The sequence below is a fragment of the Ipomoea nil genome, unplaced genomic scaffold (assembly GCF_001879475.1).
Source record: "Ipomoea nil cultivar Tokyo-kokei standard unplaced genomic scaffold, Asagao_1.1 scaffold0418, whole genome shotgun sequence".
In the NCBI taxonomy this organism is placed as follows: domain Eukaryota; kingdom Viridiplantae; phylum Streptophyta; class Magnoliopsida; order Solanales; family Convolvulaceae; genus Ipomoea; species Ipomoea nil.
In genome coordinates this window covers 1,227,030-1,242,728 of record NW_017616846.1, presented here as the reverse complement: position 1 = coordinate 1,242,728, position 15,699 = coordinate 1,227,030, and the positions used below count along the sequence as shown (strand labels likewise).

The 15,699-nt window shown below is 33.4% G+C and overlaps 2 protein-coding genes across 2 annotated transcripts; both read left to right on the top strand.

Moving 5' to 3' along the window:
- Positions 1 to 4,441: 4,441 nt before the first annotated feature.
- On the top strand, positions 4,442 to 5,470 carry LOC109172630 (RNA-binding protein pno1). Its single transcript, XM_019321829.1, has one exon. It carries the CDS (start codon positions 4,532 to 4,534, stop codon positions 5,195 to 5,197), a length of 666 nt encoding a protein of 221 aa, XP_019177374.1. The 5' UTR covers positions 4,442 to 4,531; the 3' UTR covers positions 5,198 to 5,470.
- A 5,349-nt stretch (positions 5,471 to 10,819) lies between these two features.
- LOC109172625 (receptor-like cytosolic serine/threonine-protein kinase RBK1) lies at positions 10,820 to 13,938 on the top strand. The gene is made up of 7 exons (XM_019321821.1): positions 10,820 to 11,154; positions 11,251 to 11,817; positions 12,357 to 12,614; positions 12,716 to 12,870; positions 12,948 to 13,163; positions 13,255 to 13,404; positions 13,607 to 13,938. Exons 1-7 carry the CDS (start codon positions 11,145 to 11,147, stop codon positions 13,754 to 13,756), a joined length of 1,506 nt encoding a protein of 501 aa, XP_019177366.1. The 5' UTR covers positions 10,820 to 11,144; the 3' UTR covers positions 13,757 to 13,938.
- Positions 13,939 to 15,699: the final 1,761 nt, after the last annotated feature.

Sequence of the window (15,699 nt, the reverse complement as noted above, 5' to 3'; positions counted from 1 at the left end):
GTCTTTTGTGGATATAAGATATATGATCATCCACAAAAGTAGCTTTTTCTTGATTTTTTTTGGATGACATAGAGCCATAGAGGTGAGAGATGATTAATTATTTGGAGGAGAGAGGAAAAATAAGAAATTTAATTTGTAGGATAATTAGTTTTTTGTGGAACCCTGGGGAGAGAGAAATATTTAACAACCCTGCATCATTGCGCATGCCCTCTCGGCTTGTAAATCCCTTTTTATGAAATGTTGTTCCCCCCCCCCCCCCCCCCCCTCCCTTTTTTTTTCTCTCTCTTTTCTTCTATTTTCTCTTTCCGTCCTCTCTCCCCATTTTTTTTTTTTTTTTGGGGATGGAAGGAAGGGGGCGACCCCAAGGTCAGGTTACCACCTAAGCCTCACACCAGAAAGAAAAAAAAAAAAAAAAAAAAACACAAAGAATTCCTCTTATCAAGTTTAAGGCTCGTGCGGATGAAACTCGCGGACACATCAAACTCGATCTAATCACATCTCTTCTTGATCACATCCTTCGCTAGCCACACAATTAATTTGACAAAAAACATGAGTGATTTTCACTTCTCATATTTGACTTTTAAAAACTAAATTGATTTGAATTCTCTAAAAATTTATGTCTGGATCGATGAATTTAATCTGGTAGGGAAGGTACAATAAACTTCCGACAAAAATAAAAGTGAGATCCAATCAATCAGACACGTACATTTTTATTTTCAAAAAAAAAAAAAACAAAAACAAAAAAAAAAACAAAAGACATTTGCTTTTTTAAATCACTCTTCTTCATTATGGAATCCCACTACTCCTTGTCCGTGAGACTAGTCGGGTCAAGATTAAATGTAATACTTGTACTGAAAATGCAATACTAATAAGTAATAAACGTTTATGGGAAAGCGTAATACTTTTAAAAGAAAAATGTAATATTTTTACATTTTGATTTAAAAGTATTACATTTTTCTTTATAAGTAACAAGCAATTGTCAACATTTCTTATAAGAGAAAAATGTAATACTTTTGATAAATATATATATATATATATATATATATATATATATATATATATATATATATATATATATATAATACTTTTACATCAAAATGTAAAAGTATTATACTTTCTCTTATAAGTAACAAATATTTTATTTTTAATTAGTATTACATTTTTCAGTATAAGTATTATATTTTTATATTAGCGCGACCTGTCTCATAGATAAAGATTTGTAAGACGGCATCACACAAGTGTTACCCATAAAATTCATGTATAAATTAAAAATATATAATATATATATTTTAAATGACATTTATTTTGATATGTTTTTAATTTTTTTTTTTAAATAATTTTATAGTTTTTGTTATATATAAAGTTGTTACTTTAGTTGTTTTTATAAGGACATATAAGATTAAACGGAAATTTCTCAAAAAAAAAAAAAAAAAAAAAAAAAAAAAAAAGATTAAACGGAAATAGATATGACAACCTGCACTTTACTTTCGATTTTTAGTTTTGCCTTTACTTCTGGACTTAGTACGCTAGCCAATGTGCCTCTTGTGTGCTCAATATGTTTGGCAGCTTGTCTGTTATTTGTTTTGATTGCTCAAGGTGCGGCAAATTATACCGTCCACCAGGCTGCCACAAAACGACGTTGTTTTGTACTTTTTTTGCGTGTCTGCTTTTAACTCCTTAAAAAAAAAATCATATATCGAATATAAAGAATTATATAATAAAAAACATAAAATTTAAAAAAATAATTTTATAAACACTAGACAACCTTTCTAAATCAGAAAATACATTCATATACAAAATTGACCCTCTAAAAATTTTAGAAAAATAATTTTATAAACTCTAGAAAACCTTTCTAAATATGGAAAATAATTTCATATTCAAAATTAACCCCCGGAAAAAATTTAAAATATATATTTTTTAAACTCTAGACAACCTTTCTAAATATGGAAAATAATTTCATATACTAAATTGGACCCCTGAAAATTTTTGAAAAATAATTTTATAAACTCTAGACAACCTTTCAAAATATGGAAAATAATTTCATATACTAAATTGATCCCCTAGAAAATTTTGAAAAATAAATTTATAAACTCTAGACAACCTATCTAAATATGGAAAATAATTTAATATACTAAATTGACCAACAGAATAAATTTAAAATATATTTTTTAAAACTCTAGACAACCTTTCAGAATATGGAAAATAATTTCATATACTAAATTGACCCCTTGAAAATTTTTGAAAAATAATTTTTATAAACTCCATACAACCTTTCTAACTATGGAAAATAATTTCATACACTAAATTGACCCCCTAAAAAATTTTAAACAATAATTTTATAAAATCTAGAAAACCTTTCTAAATATGGAAAATAATTTCATATACTAAATTGACCCATTAAAAAATTTTTAAAAATAATTTTATAAACTCCAGACAACATTTCTAAATAAGGAAAATTATATCATATATTAATTGGCACACTAAAAATTTTTGAAAAATAATTTTTACAAACTCAAGACAATTGTTCTAAATAAGGAAAGTAATTTCATATACTAAATTGGACCCCAATAAATTTTTCCAAAATATTTTTCAAAATATGAAAAATAATTTCATATACTAAATTGACCATCTGAAAATTTTTGAAAAATAATTTTTATAAACTCTAGACAACCTTTCTAAATATGAAAAATAATTTAATATACTAAATTGACCCCCTGAAAAATATGAAAAATACTTTTATAAACTCCGAACAACATTTTTAAATATGGAAAATAATTTTATATACTAAATTTACCCCTGACAAATATGAAAAGACAAAAATGTCCTTACTAAAATTAAGAAAAGTCTTGTGAAGGAATAAAAGTGTCCAAAAAATAATAGTCTGGATGTTAAATGACAAAAACACTATTCTGGGACTAAATTTGAAATTGCCACAAAAGACAATGGACATTTGGTAGAATTAACTCTAGTCTAAAGTCACTTCCCTGAGCAAATAAATAAGGATTAGAGCAATGGATTGCCCCACTCTCGTAACGTATCAATTCCAAGTCCATCAAGCACATAAGGTATCTAAAGTCTCTAATTTCCTCAATTTTCATATGAAGAAATTGGGTTTATATGGGGTGTCTCGAATTCATCACCCAACTCTCGTTGAGGCAAGAAATCTTTCAAAAATATGTTAATAAATGTGTACATTAAACATTAACAAGATATATTCACAACACCTTTACAAACACATAAACTCTATGTTAGAATTCTACCCATTATGCATTAATCACAAATAAAACATCAATATAGGCAATACAATCCTAATTCAAGCCCATAAACTAACTACTCATGATTCAATAGTATAAATAACACAAAAATATAAGTGTAAAGCATAAACATTGCAAGATAAAGAGATAAAAAGGAAAAGAAGCTTCTCTATTGAAATGGATGGTAGAATCTTGAAATCCAAGTGTGTATCCTTCAATACAAGCTTCTATTCAAAGATGATAAAGAACCTAAATCTACATATAATATAACTTAAAAATATGAATAGAAAAGGTAGGAAATAGCTAGGGTTCGTGTATTGTTCGGAAGCAAGTAAATAAGGATAAAATCACGCTTAAATACTAATAGAGCATAGTGGTACGACCGTGCCAAAATCAGTCAAAAAACTTATGCTCAATGCCTCAATGACACGACCGTTCCTTTTGAGCTTCAAAAATTTAGATTTCGACTTGATGGTCTTCACGAAAGTTGTAGCCCTTTAAGTTTCTTTCCAATGGCGCATGAATCACTTGATTCTAACATTCCTAGGCCGAGATATGGTCCAAATACTAAGGCATCGATGTGATGTGGGATAACTGCAACGCCTTGATATTTTGCTCAACTTTTGCCTTGATTTGTCCAAATGACCAAGACCATTGAAAACACCACTCTTTGGCTATTTTGGAAGTGTTGCATCCATCTCCATAGCTTTATACTTGGCTCCCATTGACTCCAAATGCATCCAAAATCCTTCACTTCTACTTAAAAGATGATGAATTGTGTCTAATTGATCAAGTGAACAAAATAAGGATTATTTTAAACACCACTATAACACTTCATAAGAAAAATAAATATGGGGTACAAATATGAACAAGTATGCACTTACTTATCAGTAAACATGTGTGTATATATATGCTATATACATTTTGTATATATTTTAGAAATGATTATACATATTTTTGTATAAGAGATGTATATTATTATGGTATTTTCGTATATATCTTTCATTAATGTCTTCTTTTTTTTTTTTTTTTGGTGAACCTTAATGCTTTTTTTTTTTTGTTAAAAAAAAAAAAAAAAAAGCCTTTAGAGTCTTAAAGGCCCGAAATATGAAGATTTACCTGAGCCCATAGTTTTCAGTAAACTAAAGCCTGTGAGGCCCAATAAACTTGTATAGAATACACAACTCCGAATCAGATCATCTCAAAACCCTAAGCTGCCTGCAAAACCTCTCCGCAGACCTCCCTCCATCTATCGCCTTGGAGTATACGCTGCTGCCATGGAGATTGAAAAAACAACCTCTGACGTGACGATGGCTGTGGTCCCGGCGAGTAACGCAGTCAGTTTTCCGGGGAAGCCAAATTTCAAGCCGCTTAAAGCTCATGAAATCTCCGACGGCCAAGTGCAGTTCCGGAAAGTCCCGGTGCCGCCGCATAGGTACACGCCTCTGAAGAAAGCCTGGATGGAAATCTACACCCCAATCTATGAGCAGATGAAAATCGACATCCGAATGAACCTCAAGGCTCGCCGGGTGGAGCTCAAGACCCGACCCGACACCCCGGACATCAGCAACCTCCAGAAATGCGCCGACTTTGTTCACGCCTTCATGCTCGGCTTCGACGTCTGCGACGCCGTTGCTCTCCTCCGCCTGGACGAGCTCTACGTCGAGTCCTTTGAAATTAAGGACGTGAAGACCCTCCGTGGGGAGCATTTGTCCCGGGCAATTGGAAGGTTATCTGGGAAAGGAGGTAAAACAAAGTTTGCTATTGAAAACTCGACCAAGACACGTATCGTGATTGCCGATACTAAGATTCATATACTGGGTTCGTTTGCGAATATTAAGGTTGCAAGGGATTCGCTTTGTAGTCTGATTTTGGGGTCCCCTGCAGGAAAAGTGTATTCAAAGCTTAGAGCAGTCACCGCCCGATTGGCTGAGAGGTTTTGATTGAAATTTTGGGTTTTTGATATACAATCTTTAGATTGGTTCCCTATATGATTTGCTGATGATTGCATTGATTACAAAGTGTAACTTTGAGATGAAAATTTTGGAAGTGAGTGCCTCACAGTCTGTTTTGTGCTATATAGCAGAACCATTTTTGTGTTACTTCCTGTTTATAGAAATCTTAATTATGAGTCTAGACTCCTTTCTCTATGTACCTGTTTGTTTCAGTCTTGGAATTGAATTTTAATGCCTGGTGCTTTCTTGTTTTGTTCTTTAGATGAAATTTCCTTCTTTTGCTAACAACTCTTCAGTATCTACCTGGATTTAGAACATTCAAAAGGATAAACTTTAAACTATGGGCATTGATTTTTATGATGCATGAGGGAATTAGTATGATGCTCAGTGTTCTAAGTGAATGTGGATGGAATTAATAATCATTGCTTGTTGGATGCTGGATTGGTGGAAAACTATGAATGACTTGAAACAGGTGATATCTGAAGCTTTGATCCCTCTGCCTGAATGGGTGATTGTCAGTAGCTAAATAACTTCTCCATATTAATTAGTATGGTCTAAATACTAGAAGAATAGATAGTCTCTGAGATCTTACTCTCAACTGTCTCATTCTTAGAGTATTTTTTTCCTAGTAGTGTTGCCTCTTCTTGATTAAGTGTCTTGATTTTTCTCCATATCTCAGCAGGCAGGATAATCGGTTGCTCTTGCACCAATAATGACCAAAGGGAATTAGAAAGCAATCCCTGAGTAGTGACAAGCAATGCTGTCTTTTTATACCGTTCAAAAGTATGGATGAGTGGCAATGAGCTTTTGTTTTCAATTAGTTTTATGGACTTTTGGAATTAGCTATTTCCCAGATTCTCACTTGTTCATTTCACTAAAATGCTCTGCTCTCCCATTTCATTTAAAAAAGAACACACCAAAACCAACCTTGTATGGCCTACCTCCTTTTGTATCCCAGTTTTCCTTGGACTTGACAGAGCACCAAGTAGGCCATATAGCAGTTTGTTTATGTTACAGAGGTTTGAGACAAAAGTTACAGACAAAACCTAGTATATTCGCTCACTTTGAACCATACACTGAACTTAATAATACTATATAATGACCAGCAGGGCCACTGAGTTTGGTTTATAAGATAGGCTATTTGACACCTCCAACCTTCACAGGTTACTAACAAGAGTGAAGCCAAGACTCAGACATGATTTGGCCACTTAGCTACCTGGCGCTGGCATGTTATGCACATGCACAAGTCCAGGCCACGCTTGACACATGTCTCGGCCCCAAGTCTTGGTATCCCCCGCACCATCTCAGTCATGGCCTGGCTCCACTTTTACTCTCTTGGTCCATCTCCCTGGTCTTGTCTCGGATCAATTGTTCCACACCATCAAATGCATCCATGGCCTTGGCACATGATTGTGGCTCACTGGCCATGCCAGCACCCTTTGCACATGTGCATCAAGTCATTCTGTCTTTCTTGATTATGCTCTGTTTTGTTTCACCTTTCCAGTTTTCATACATAGTAAATCAAAAACCACACTAGCTGAAACCATCACTTTGCCATGTTATGCTAAATCTAGTAAATGATTTATTAAACTTGGTTGAAGTCACTAGAAAAAGATCCTAACAGTCTCCATGCTCACTATAGTAAATATGCAGCTTACTCCTACTAATTTAGCCTTACTCCTGGTTTTAGGAAGATGCTAGCTACCTATCATGTTTTTTTGTCATGTATTGAATATAGCAGGATAATGGAGATTCATAAATTATTGTGCTTTTGATTTTCTCTGTTTTATGTTTGTTTGGATGTTTATCATTACTGATTCAACCAGTTTGTCATCTTCTTAACCAGGTTTGCTCTTTTTACCTCAACACATTGAACTTAGCATATGATATAGGTGAAATATGAACAGTAGAACTTGATAGAATAGACTTTGTAATGAAGAGAATGAATACATTTGTCCATCTTTTAGACTAACCTAGTACTGAAATAGACACATACAGCCACCCACATGTAAATGCCCAGTACTCATCCTGTGAATTCTTTGTCTATCTGGTTGTCATATCCTAGTTAAAACTAATTGGTGATAAGTAGGTGGACATTAACCATTTAACCACACCCTTCCATGATAAGTCACAACGTCACGTCTCGAATCGAGAGGGGTTGAACTCGGCTAACCCGGCCGACGCTCAACCCTCATACTAACTCATAATAAGGTTTCAACCACCATAAAGTAAAACAAGACTCCACTCTGAACACTTTGCCACAAGATGTATGGAAAATCATATTGGCTGGATGTGGTGGATTTAGTCATCACAACATCCATCTAAAGCACTTAGTTTAATTAATTGTAGATCATTTATGTAATTAGAAGTGTGATTAGACAGGCATAGCATTACTGCACTGTTAATTATACTGTTGTGTTCCCTGCTGATGCAATGTTAGCAATTTGTTTATTAACCAAAGTAGAAAAGGGAGGTAACCAGTTCAAACAACTAAATCATTAAAGATTGCATCATCTCCAGCAAATCATTCCAAACCCTAACCAACCCCATATCCATCATAGCAGACTAGTGCCTCTCAGGGTTGGTGCCCCACCATCAATTTGGGCTACCAAATCAACCATCAACTTAGAATTTTATTTCAGTATGTTTCAACATCACATCACATCACAAAATGCCAAAAAGAGTTTGTAATAAAATAAATAAGTGAATCAGAAAGTCTCTACTTATTTGTTTGAGTAGTAAGTTAAGACATTTTACTGGAATTTGGTTTAGGTTTGGATTTCTATTATTTGATTCTTAATTGTGCAAAATAACTTATAGATGATCGAGAGGAAAGACCTTAGATACCAAAAACACTATAAACGAAATATGTTGATAATTTTGTAGCATAGTGATATGGATTTAAAACATTATATGGAAATTTTTAAATTTAATCTGTATTTTTAAACATTATTGAGGTACAACTTTTCAAATTACTTCTTTTGTAGAACACTTTGTCTTAATACAAGTAGATAACTAATTAGTTTACAAAATATATACAACGACATTTTTCTAAAATAAACTAAAAAATTAGTATCTTCTGTTTTGTGTGATTGACATGCAAAATCTATATAAAACAAAAATATTGCACAAGAAGGCAATTGTTATATTGTGAATCACGGTCCACATTGCAAGATAACTTATAATACATGTTCATTTTTAGTGTATTTTAAATTCATTTTGATCTTAGTACAGTAACAATAAGCGTGTATCAAAATATACTGAACATATTAATATACTAAAAAAGAAGTTATGTTAGTGTCCACCTTGCAAGATGGATCACGACCGAAATTTGGAGTGGATTACAAATGATTTCTAATACATATATACTAGGAATAGCAAGGGGTGTTGTTGTTGAGCATACTGCATATAATATATATAAACATAAATGTGCAATCTAACTATTAGTTTAGCCTTTTAATTGGGATTGAGCACATACTTGAATTTGGTATCAGAGCCATGCTAAAGTGACAATAAACATTGCTTCAATTTGTTCAACCACTTATAAACGACATGTGTGTATAAAATTCATTCCAACGTCAAATTAGGTCTCTATTTGCGCCACAGAGGGCGACTGTACTGCCTGCTGCATAAATATATGTAATTGACTTTATTATCCAAATAAAAGCATGTTACGTTATCTCTAATCAATCTTAATTAATCACCACCAATTCTATACCAACGACATTAACTCAAATTTTATCATGTCCAATTGTCGTCTATGGTATTTCCAGCTCTTGCGTAATTAAACGAATGTATTTTAATTTCAATTAAAAATTTAAATTGATAATGAGAGTGTTTGGTAAATAGTTGTTAATTGAAAGATGTTAGCTGATTGGGTTAGTGAGTTTAACTAGTTGATAGCATAGCTGATTTTAGAAAAGTGTTTGGTAAACATTAAATAAAAAATATTTTCAAAACCAGCTACAATAAATTTCATATTACGATAAGATGTAGAACTTGAAATAGTCCTCTCTTCTTCACGTGTTCTATCAGTGTTCAATGTTTTTAAAGCAAAATTGATAGAATTTATCTATAAGTACTATATAGTGATTGGAGCATCCCTTTCGTTTACCGAACATGATGAAAGGATAATATGTTTGACAAGAAATAGGATGTAATTCAGTCACGTTTAAAAGTACAAATGATTTTTTTTTTTTGGGTTTTAAAATTTTTGAAAGGAGGAGAAGTTATCCTATTTTGATTAATGGTTGTTGTCATTCTTCTAAATTCATGCAATTGTTACGTATTTACATTCATTAATGTCTTTTATCTCATTATCATCATCTACCAATTTAAATTTTAGTAATGTCAAGTTGGATCATTTAAATATAGGGATAATTTCATATTTAGTTATCTATTTTTAATTTCGATACGTTTAATTGTATAAAGTTATGAAGGACATTGTGGTCTAATGGTACCAAGTTGAATTCTCACATGGGAGATTGTAAGTTCTCGCTCAATAGAGGCGCTATTGCATTGTAATAGAATTAATAGTATGTATCCAATGAAAAGATAACACATTAGGGAATGACTACTCCATTATAATAATTTTGAGTACTAAAATAGTAAAAGCTGTACGGAGTAATAAGTTGAAACAACGAAGTGACTCCCCCATTTGAGAGGTCATGTGTTCTATCTCCGTGGGGCGATAAAAAAGAATTAAGTCACATCATGAAAAAAAATATTATGAGAAACTTATAGAAGTGAAAAATAACATTTTTCTTATTGAATTAATTAAATATACAAGACATATCTTGTGGAATTAGGCATTATTTTTAAAATACATTTGATGACTTATTGTGGGGAAATTTTTCAATCTCTGGCTTTCAAGCGTTAGTTGGGTTCGTTATTTGTTTAGTTCCAGTAATAGACTAATAGCTGAGATTTCACCAACCCAATTATGCTTTTAAAAATAATAATAATAATAAGGTTCAATAGGTCATCAAACTGCACACGATAATATAATTAGATCATTGAACTTAAAAAATTAACAATTTAGTTCATAAACTAACTAATTCTTTCAATTTATAGGTTTTCAACAAGGAATTCTTTCAATTTGTAGGTTTTCAACAAGGAATTCTTTCAATTTGTAGGTTTTCAACAAGGCAACGGGTCATCCTCCCAAATAATTATTTTTAAAAAAATAAAATTTTAAAATTAATTATTAATTAAAAAAACAAATTCCTGCCGAAGATGAAGAAACTACAAATAAAATTTTAAAATTAATTATTAATTAAAACAATCTCCGACCGTGGAGACGAAGAAGATTTCTTCATCTCTGGTTGGATTTTAATTTTAATAATTAAATTTTATTTTTAAAAAATAATTAATTTGGGAGAATAACATGTTGCCATGTTGGGAATCTTTAAATTGAAAGAATTGTTTGAAATTGGTTAGTTTAGGTACTCAATTATTGATTTTTTTTTTAATTTAGTAGCCTAATTGTATTATCGTGTGCAGTTTGATGGTCTAACCCTTATTCTATAAAAAAATAAATAAATAAATAAATTAATTTACATATAACCGCATATATGATATATCTATCCATCCCATCTCGTATTCTTCCAATATATAATCAATCTAAATAGTAAATATTACTTTGAAAGCCGGTTTTCTCTCCCTTTTGCAGCCTATCCGCCTCTCTTCTTTCTTTCTTTCTTCCAGGATTAGGATTAGGAATAGGAATAGGAATAAAATCCTCCCCAAGCTAAACATATTCCATTTCCGCCCCTTCTCTGTTTCTCTGTTTTTTGTTGGAAAACAGGGCAGGGGATTTTCTCTCTCATTCTTCTGTAAATCTGTAATGATCTCTGAGACTTCTTTCATGTGTATGTGTATATATACGTGTACGTATAGCTAGACAGGGGAAGAGGAAGCTTTTTCGTTCATAACCATGGATGTCGGTAAGGTTTTCTTTGATTCAACCCTGTTGTATATATATGCGTCCGTGCATGTATGAAATATTTGTTTGTTTTTAATGTGTTGTGAAATGGTGGTAGGAATCCAAGAAGGCGGAGGGAGGGAGGAGAAACAACGGCGAGAGGAAAAGCCGACGAGAGAATCGGAAATTATGGAGGATGATGAGGAGAGGAATCCACGTGGCGGTTCATCGCCGAGGGGAGTTTTGGAGATTCCGACGTCCGGCTCCTCGGATTCCGACAACAACAGCAGCATAACCGGCGAGAGGAGCAGGAGTTTCGGGTCTCCGTCACCGTCGTCGTCGTCACAGGACGAGAAGGCGGCGGCGGCGGAGGAGGAGGGGAAAGCCAACGACGCGGAAGGAGAAGAAGAAGTCACCCGCTGCGGTGGCAGCGGCGGCGGGTTTGACCCCACGGCGGTGCAGTGGAAGAGCATTTTTGATCAGATAAAGAGGAAGTCGGCGAAAAGTTTCCCGATTGTGCCACTCTTCGGACACGATATTATAAGAAAGAGCCGGCGCATGTTTTTCAGCTGGAGCCGGTGCTCCGAGGACAACATTGATTGCGGCGATTTCTCCATTACAAAACCTTCCTGGAGAAATTTTACCTTACAGGAACTCTCCCAGGCCACCGATAATTTCAGTTCCGGTACGGTAACGATTCACATTCTCTAATTTTCTTTCTCATGTTAAATATGCAACCACTAAAATAAGCAGCAAAACATACAGTAAAAATCCCATTAACAATTTTTTTCTTCAAATTAAAAATAAAACAAGTCAAAAGTACAGTGAAACTATAACAATAGTACGAGGACAAAGCCAAATAAACTCTACATAGAATTTTGGTTGGTTTAGGGCAGATTTTTTATTGTTATTATTATTTTTTAAAGATTGTCATTTCTTTATATGTGATAATAGAATGGATGAATCGGGTGGTTGAGAGTTGAGACTTATCTGAGATCTGCGTGCATTTGATATTATACTATGTATGACTTTTGTTTCATTGTAGCACATGAATGGATGTTTATTAATTCCACGTGGGAATTGGTTCCCATCCTACACTACAAAATTCAAGTCCAATCAGAATGTGACTAACCAGCTGCTTCTAATAATTTGCACAATTTTATTCTGGAACCCATTCGGGACAACTCTTTCAAGAGTGTTACTGATATAGGGTTTTATTGGTAGAAAATATGCTTGGGAAAGGAGGACATGCAGAGGTGTATAAGGGGCGTTTGGGTGATGGGCAAGTTATTGCGGTGAAGAGGATAATAAAGGAGGATAAAAAGGACGAGGAGAGAATTGAAGATTTCTTGTCTGAGCTTGGGATTATTGCCCATATCAATCACCCAAATGCCGCTAAACTCATCGGTTTCAGTGCTGATAATGGTTTGCACCTTGTTCTTCAGTATCTCCCTCATGGCAGCCTCGCTTTCCTTTTACACAGTAATGTATCCTTAGCTCCTCATCAATAACATTTTAGTTAGTTAGTTAGTTAATTAGTTAGTTAGTTAAGGTTTCAAGAATATATTATATATATAATGCAGATGCAACAGAAACCTTGGAGTGGAAAATAAGGTTTAAGGTGGCTGTCGGCGTAGCAGAAGGATTGCACTATCTGCACTGCGTTTGCCAGAGGCGAATTATCCACAGGGACATCACTGCCTCCAACATATTGCTCACTGAGGATTATGGAGCTCAGGTTAATTGAATTGAAAATTGAAATTTAATTAATTAATTTCTAACTTTCTTGTATGTTAACTTAATTACATTTTGCAGATATCAGATTTTGGACTGGCGAAATGGCTGCCGGAGAAATGGGGCCACCACGTAGTTTCTCCGATAGAGGGCACTTTCGGGTACATGGCGCCGGAGTATTTTATGCACGGAATCGTCGACGAGAAGACAGACGTCTTCGCCTTCGGCGTTTTGTTGCTGGAGCTTATTACCGGTCGTCAGGCTGTTGATTCATCCCGACAAAGCCTTGTCATGTGGGTACGTACTTGATCGATGTGGGACATATAATATATAAAATATAAATATATGTATAGTTGAGATGAAACACATTATTGTTACACATGTCCAGGCAAAACCACTGTTGGAGCAAAACAACATCAAAGAACTAGCAGACCCGCGGCTAGGAGACGCTTACGATGTGGTGGAAATGGAGCGGTCCATGTTCGTGGCATTGTCGTGCATTCAACACCTACCCAACATGCGTCCCAACATGAAGAAGGTATATCTCAACTGATAACTCGACGGGATCCTAAGATTACTGGTGGGAATTAAATGCTTATCACTATGCCAAAAGGACGATTATAGCTATAGTTAGTAGGAAAAGGATAACTTTATTTACTTTATAAACGGTATCACATTTTTCCCTTCACCAGCTTTCACCTAAGAATCCCTTAATCACCAATTGCTGGATTTGATCGCAGGTTGTTGAGGTTTTGAAAGGGGAGAACGAGCTGAAGGTCGAACTGAGACAGAGCAAGTCAGTTTCATCGGAATCATTACACATAGCAGACTTCACCTCCACATCTTACCGCAAACATCTGGATCGCCATTTGCAGCTTATTATGGAGTGATCGATCATATATATATCCTTAAATTTTTGTGGTTACATTACGTTGTTGCATTATTGATTGATAGACCAGATACATACCGGTGTTTAATTTGGCAATTTGATTGAATCAATGTTGTCTCATCTCATCTCATGTATGTTGTGTTATGTCGGTTTGGCATGCAAATCGATTGAATGTTGTATGTGTATAGAAGCCTAAATGGGAGAGTGCTACTTTAGCAAGAAGTAATTAGCACCCAAAGTTTCGGCTGTACGTACGTGTTTTGTTTACGTCTACGTTGTTGAGTCAGAACTCAGAAGAGTTGCTTTGCAAGTGTGTGTATATATATATATATATATATATATATATATATATATATATATATATAAAATAGAGGAGCATATATAGCAGCATATAATAAAGATTATATATGCAGTCGAATAGGAAAGAATATATGCAGTCGAAAAAACTAAAGTGTTTAATTTGTACTGTGTTTCTATTATATTCTACATAAATATATACATATTCCTATGCAACATATGCACAGATTGGTTCAATATACAATGTAGTAATCACCCAAAATTAGGCCTTCATATTCGGCAGACTGCAGTCCAATTCAACTATAAAGTAAACACTTAAGAAACCCAAGTACGTGACGGGCCTAGCTCATGTAGTCCATTTAATAAATAAGCAAATACCTTCTTTTTTTTTTTTTTTTTTTTTTTTTTTTTGGTTGAAGAGCAAATACCCTTTCCTAATGACCACAATTTAATTTGCAAATTATATGGTGGACTATGGTTTACCTTGTAAGATGGACCCTAGTTTAAAATGACATTATTTTGTTAATTTTTTTTTTTTATTTGTATGTCCAAAAATTCAAATCTTAATATTCAAAAACTCAAAGTTTAATGTTCATAAATTAGACAATATATGTTTATAACAAATCTTAATGTTCATAAATTAGACACTACAACATTCACTCTATTACACGTTCATAAACTAGTATGTCTAGAAACTCATCAAAGTTTAATGTTCAGAAATACTATGTCCAGTGCAGTGAAACGTTGTTATTTTGGACCAAAGTCCACCTTGAAAGGGGGCCACTATATAACTATTGGAATTAATTAGAACATGTACGGTTACACCAGAATTGAAAAGAAAATACTACTTAGAATTTCAAATTTTACTTAAATAAGATATCCAATTGGCGCTAAAGACCTTGTGGTTTAGTGTGTGACTCTCTTAAATGAAAGGTCGTGGGTTTAAGCCCCAGGGGGAGGGGGCCTGTAAGGCAAAAAGTTAATTGTTTTTAGATGTCTCTAGACCATAAAATCCTTGACATAATTAAAGATCATAGTATAATACCTTCAAGAATTTAGGATGTCAATTTGATTTTTTTTTTTCTAAAAAAAAAATATTGAAATAATAATAATATATTATTATAATGTGTATGAGAGAAGCATAAAGCACAATAACAATACTATGTAATATATTTAGTAACTGTAATTGTAAAAGAGAATTTGAGAAAGCAAGAAAAAAGGGGATGAGGTGAGAGAGAAGGGATTAACCGATTAGTCAAAGTAATGGTAAAATTGTACTCCGTAGTTTTCTCTAAAAGCCAGGGACAACAATTTTTAAGAAAAATAAATAAAATTTAATGGTAATAAATTAAGGATTTGTTTGGAAATTTGGAAAATATTTTTTAAAAAATATTTTAGTTGTATGGTGCTTGATTGAATGTCAAAAAATTATCTTTTTATGTTTGGTTGAAAGTTAAGAAATTGCATTATTTCTGTTTGGTTCATTTTCCTGAAAATGAACTTATTATTTGTTATAATAATAATAATAATAATAATAATAATAATAATAATAATAATAATATGTGATAGTGGTGTTGGTGTTGGTGGTGGTGGTGATGTAATGGTGGTGGTGGCGATGGTGGTTGTGTTGATGGCAGTGGTGGTGTT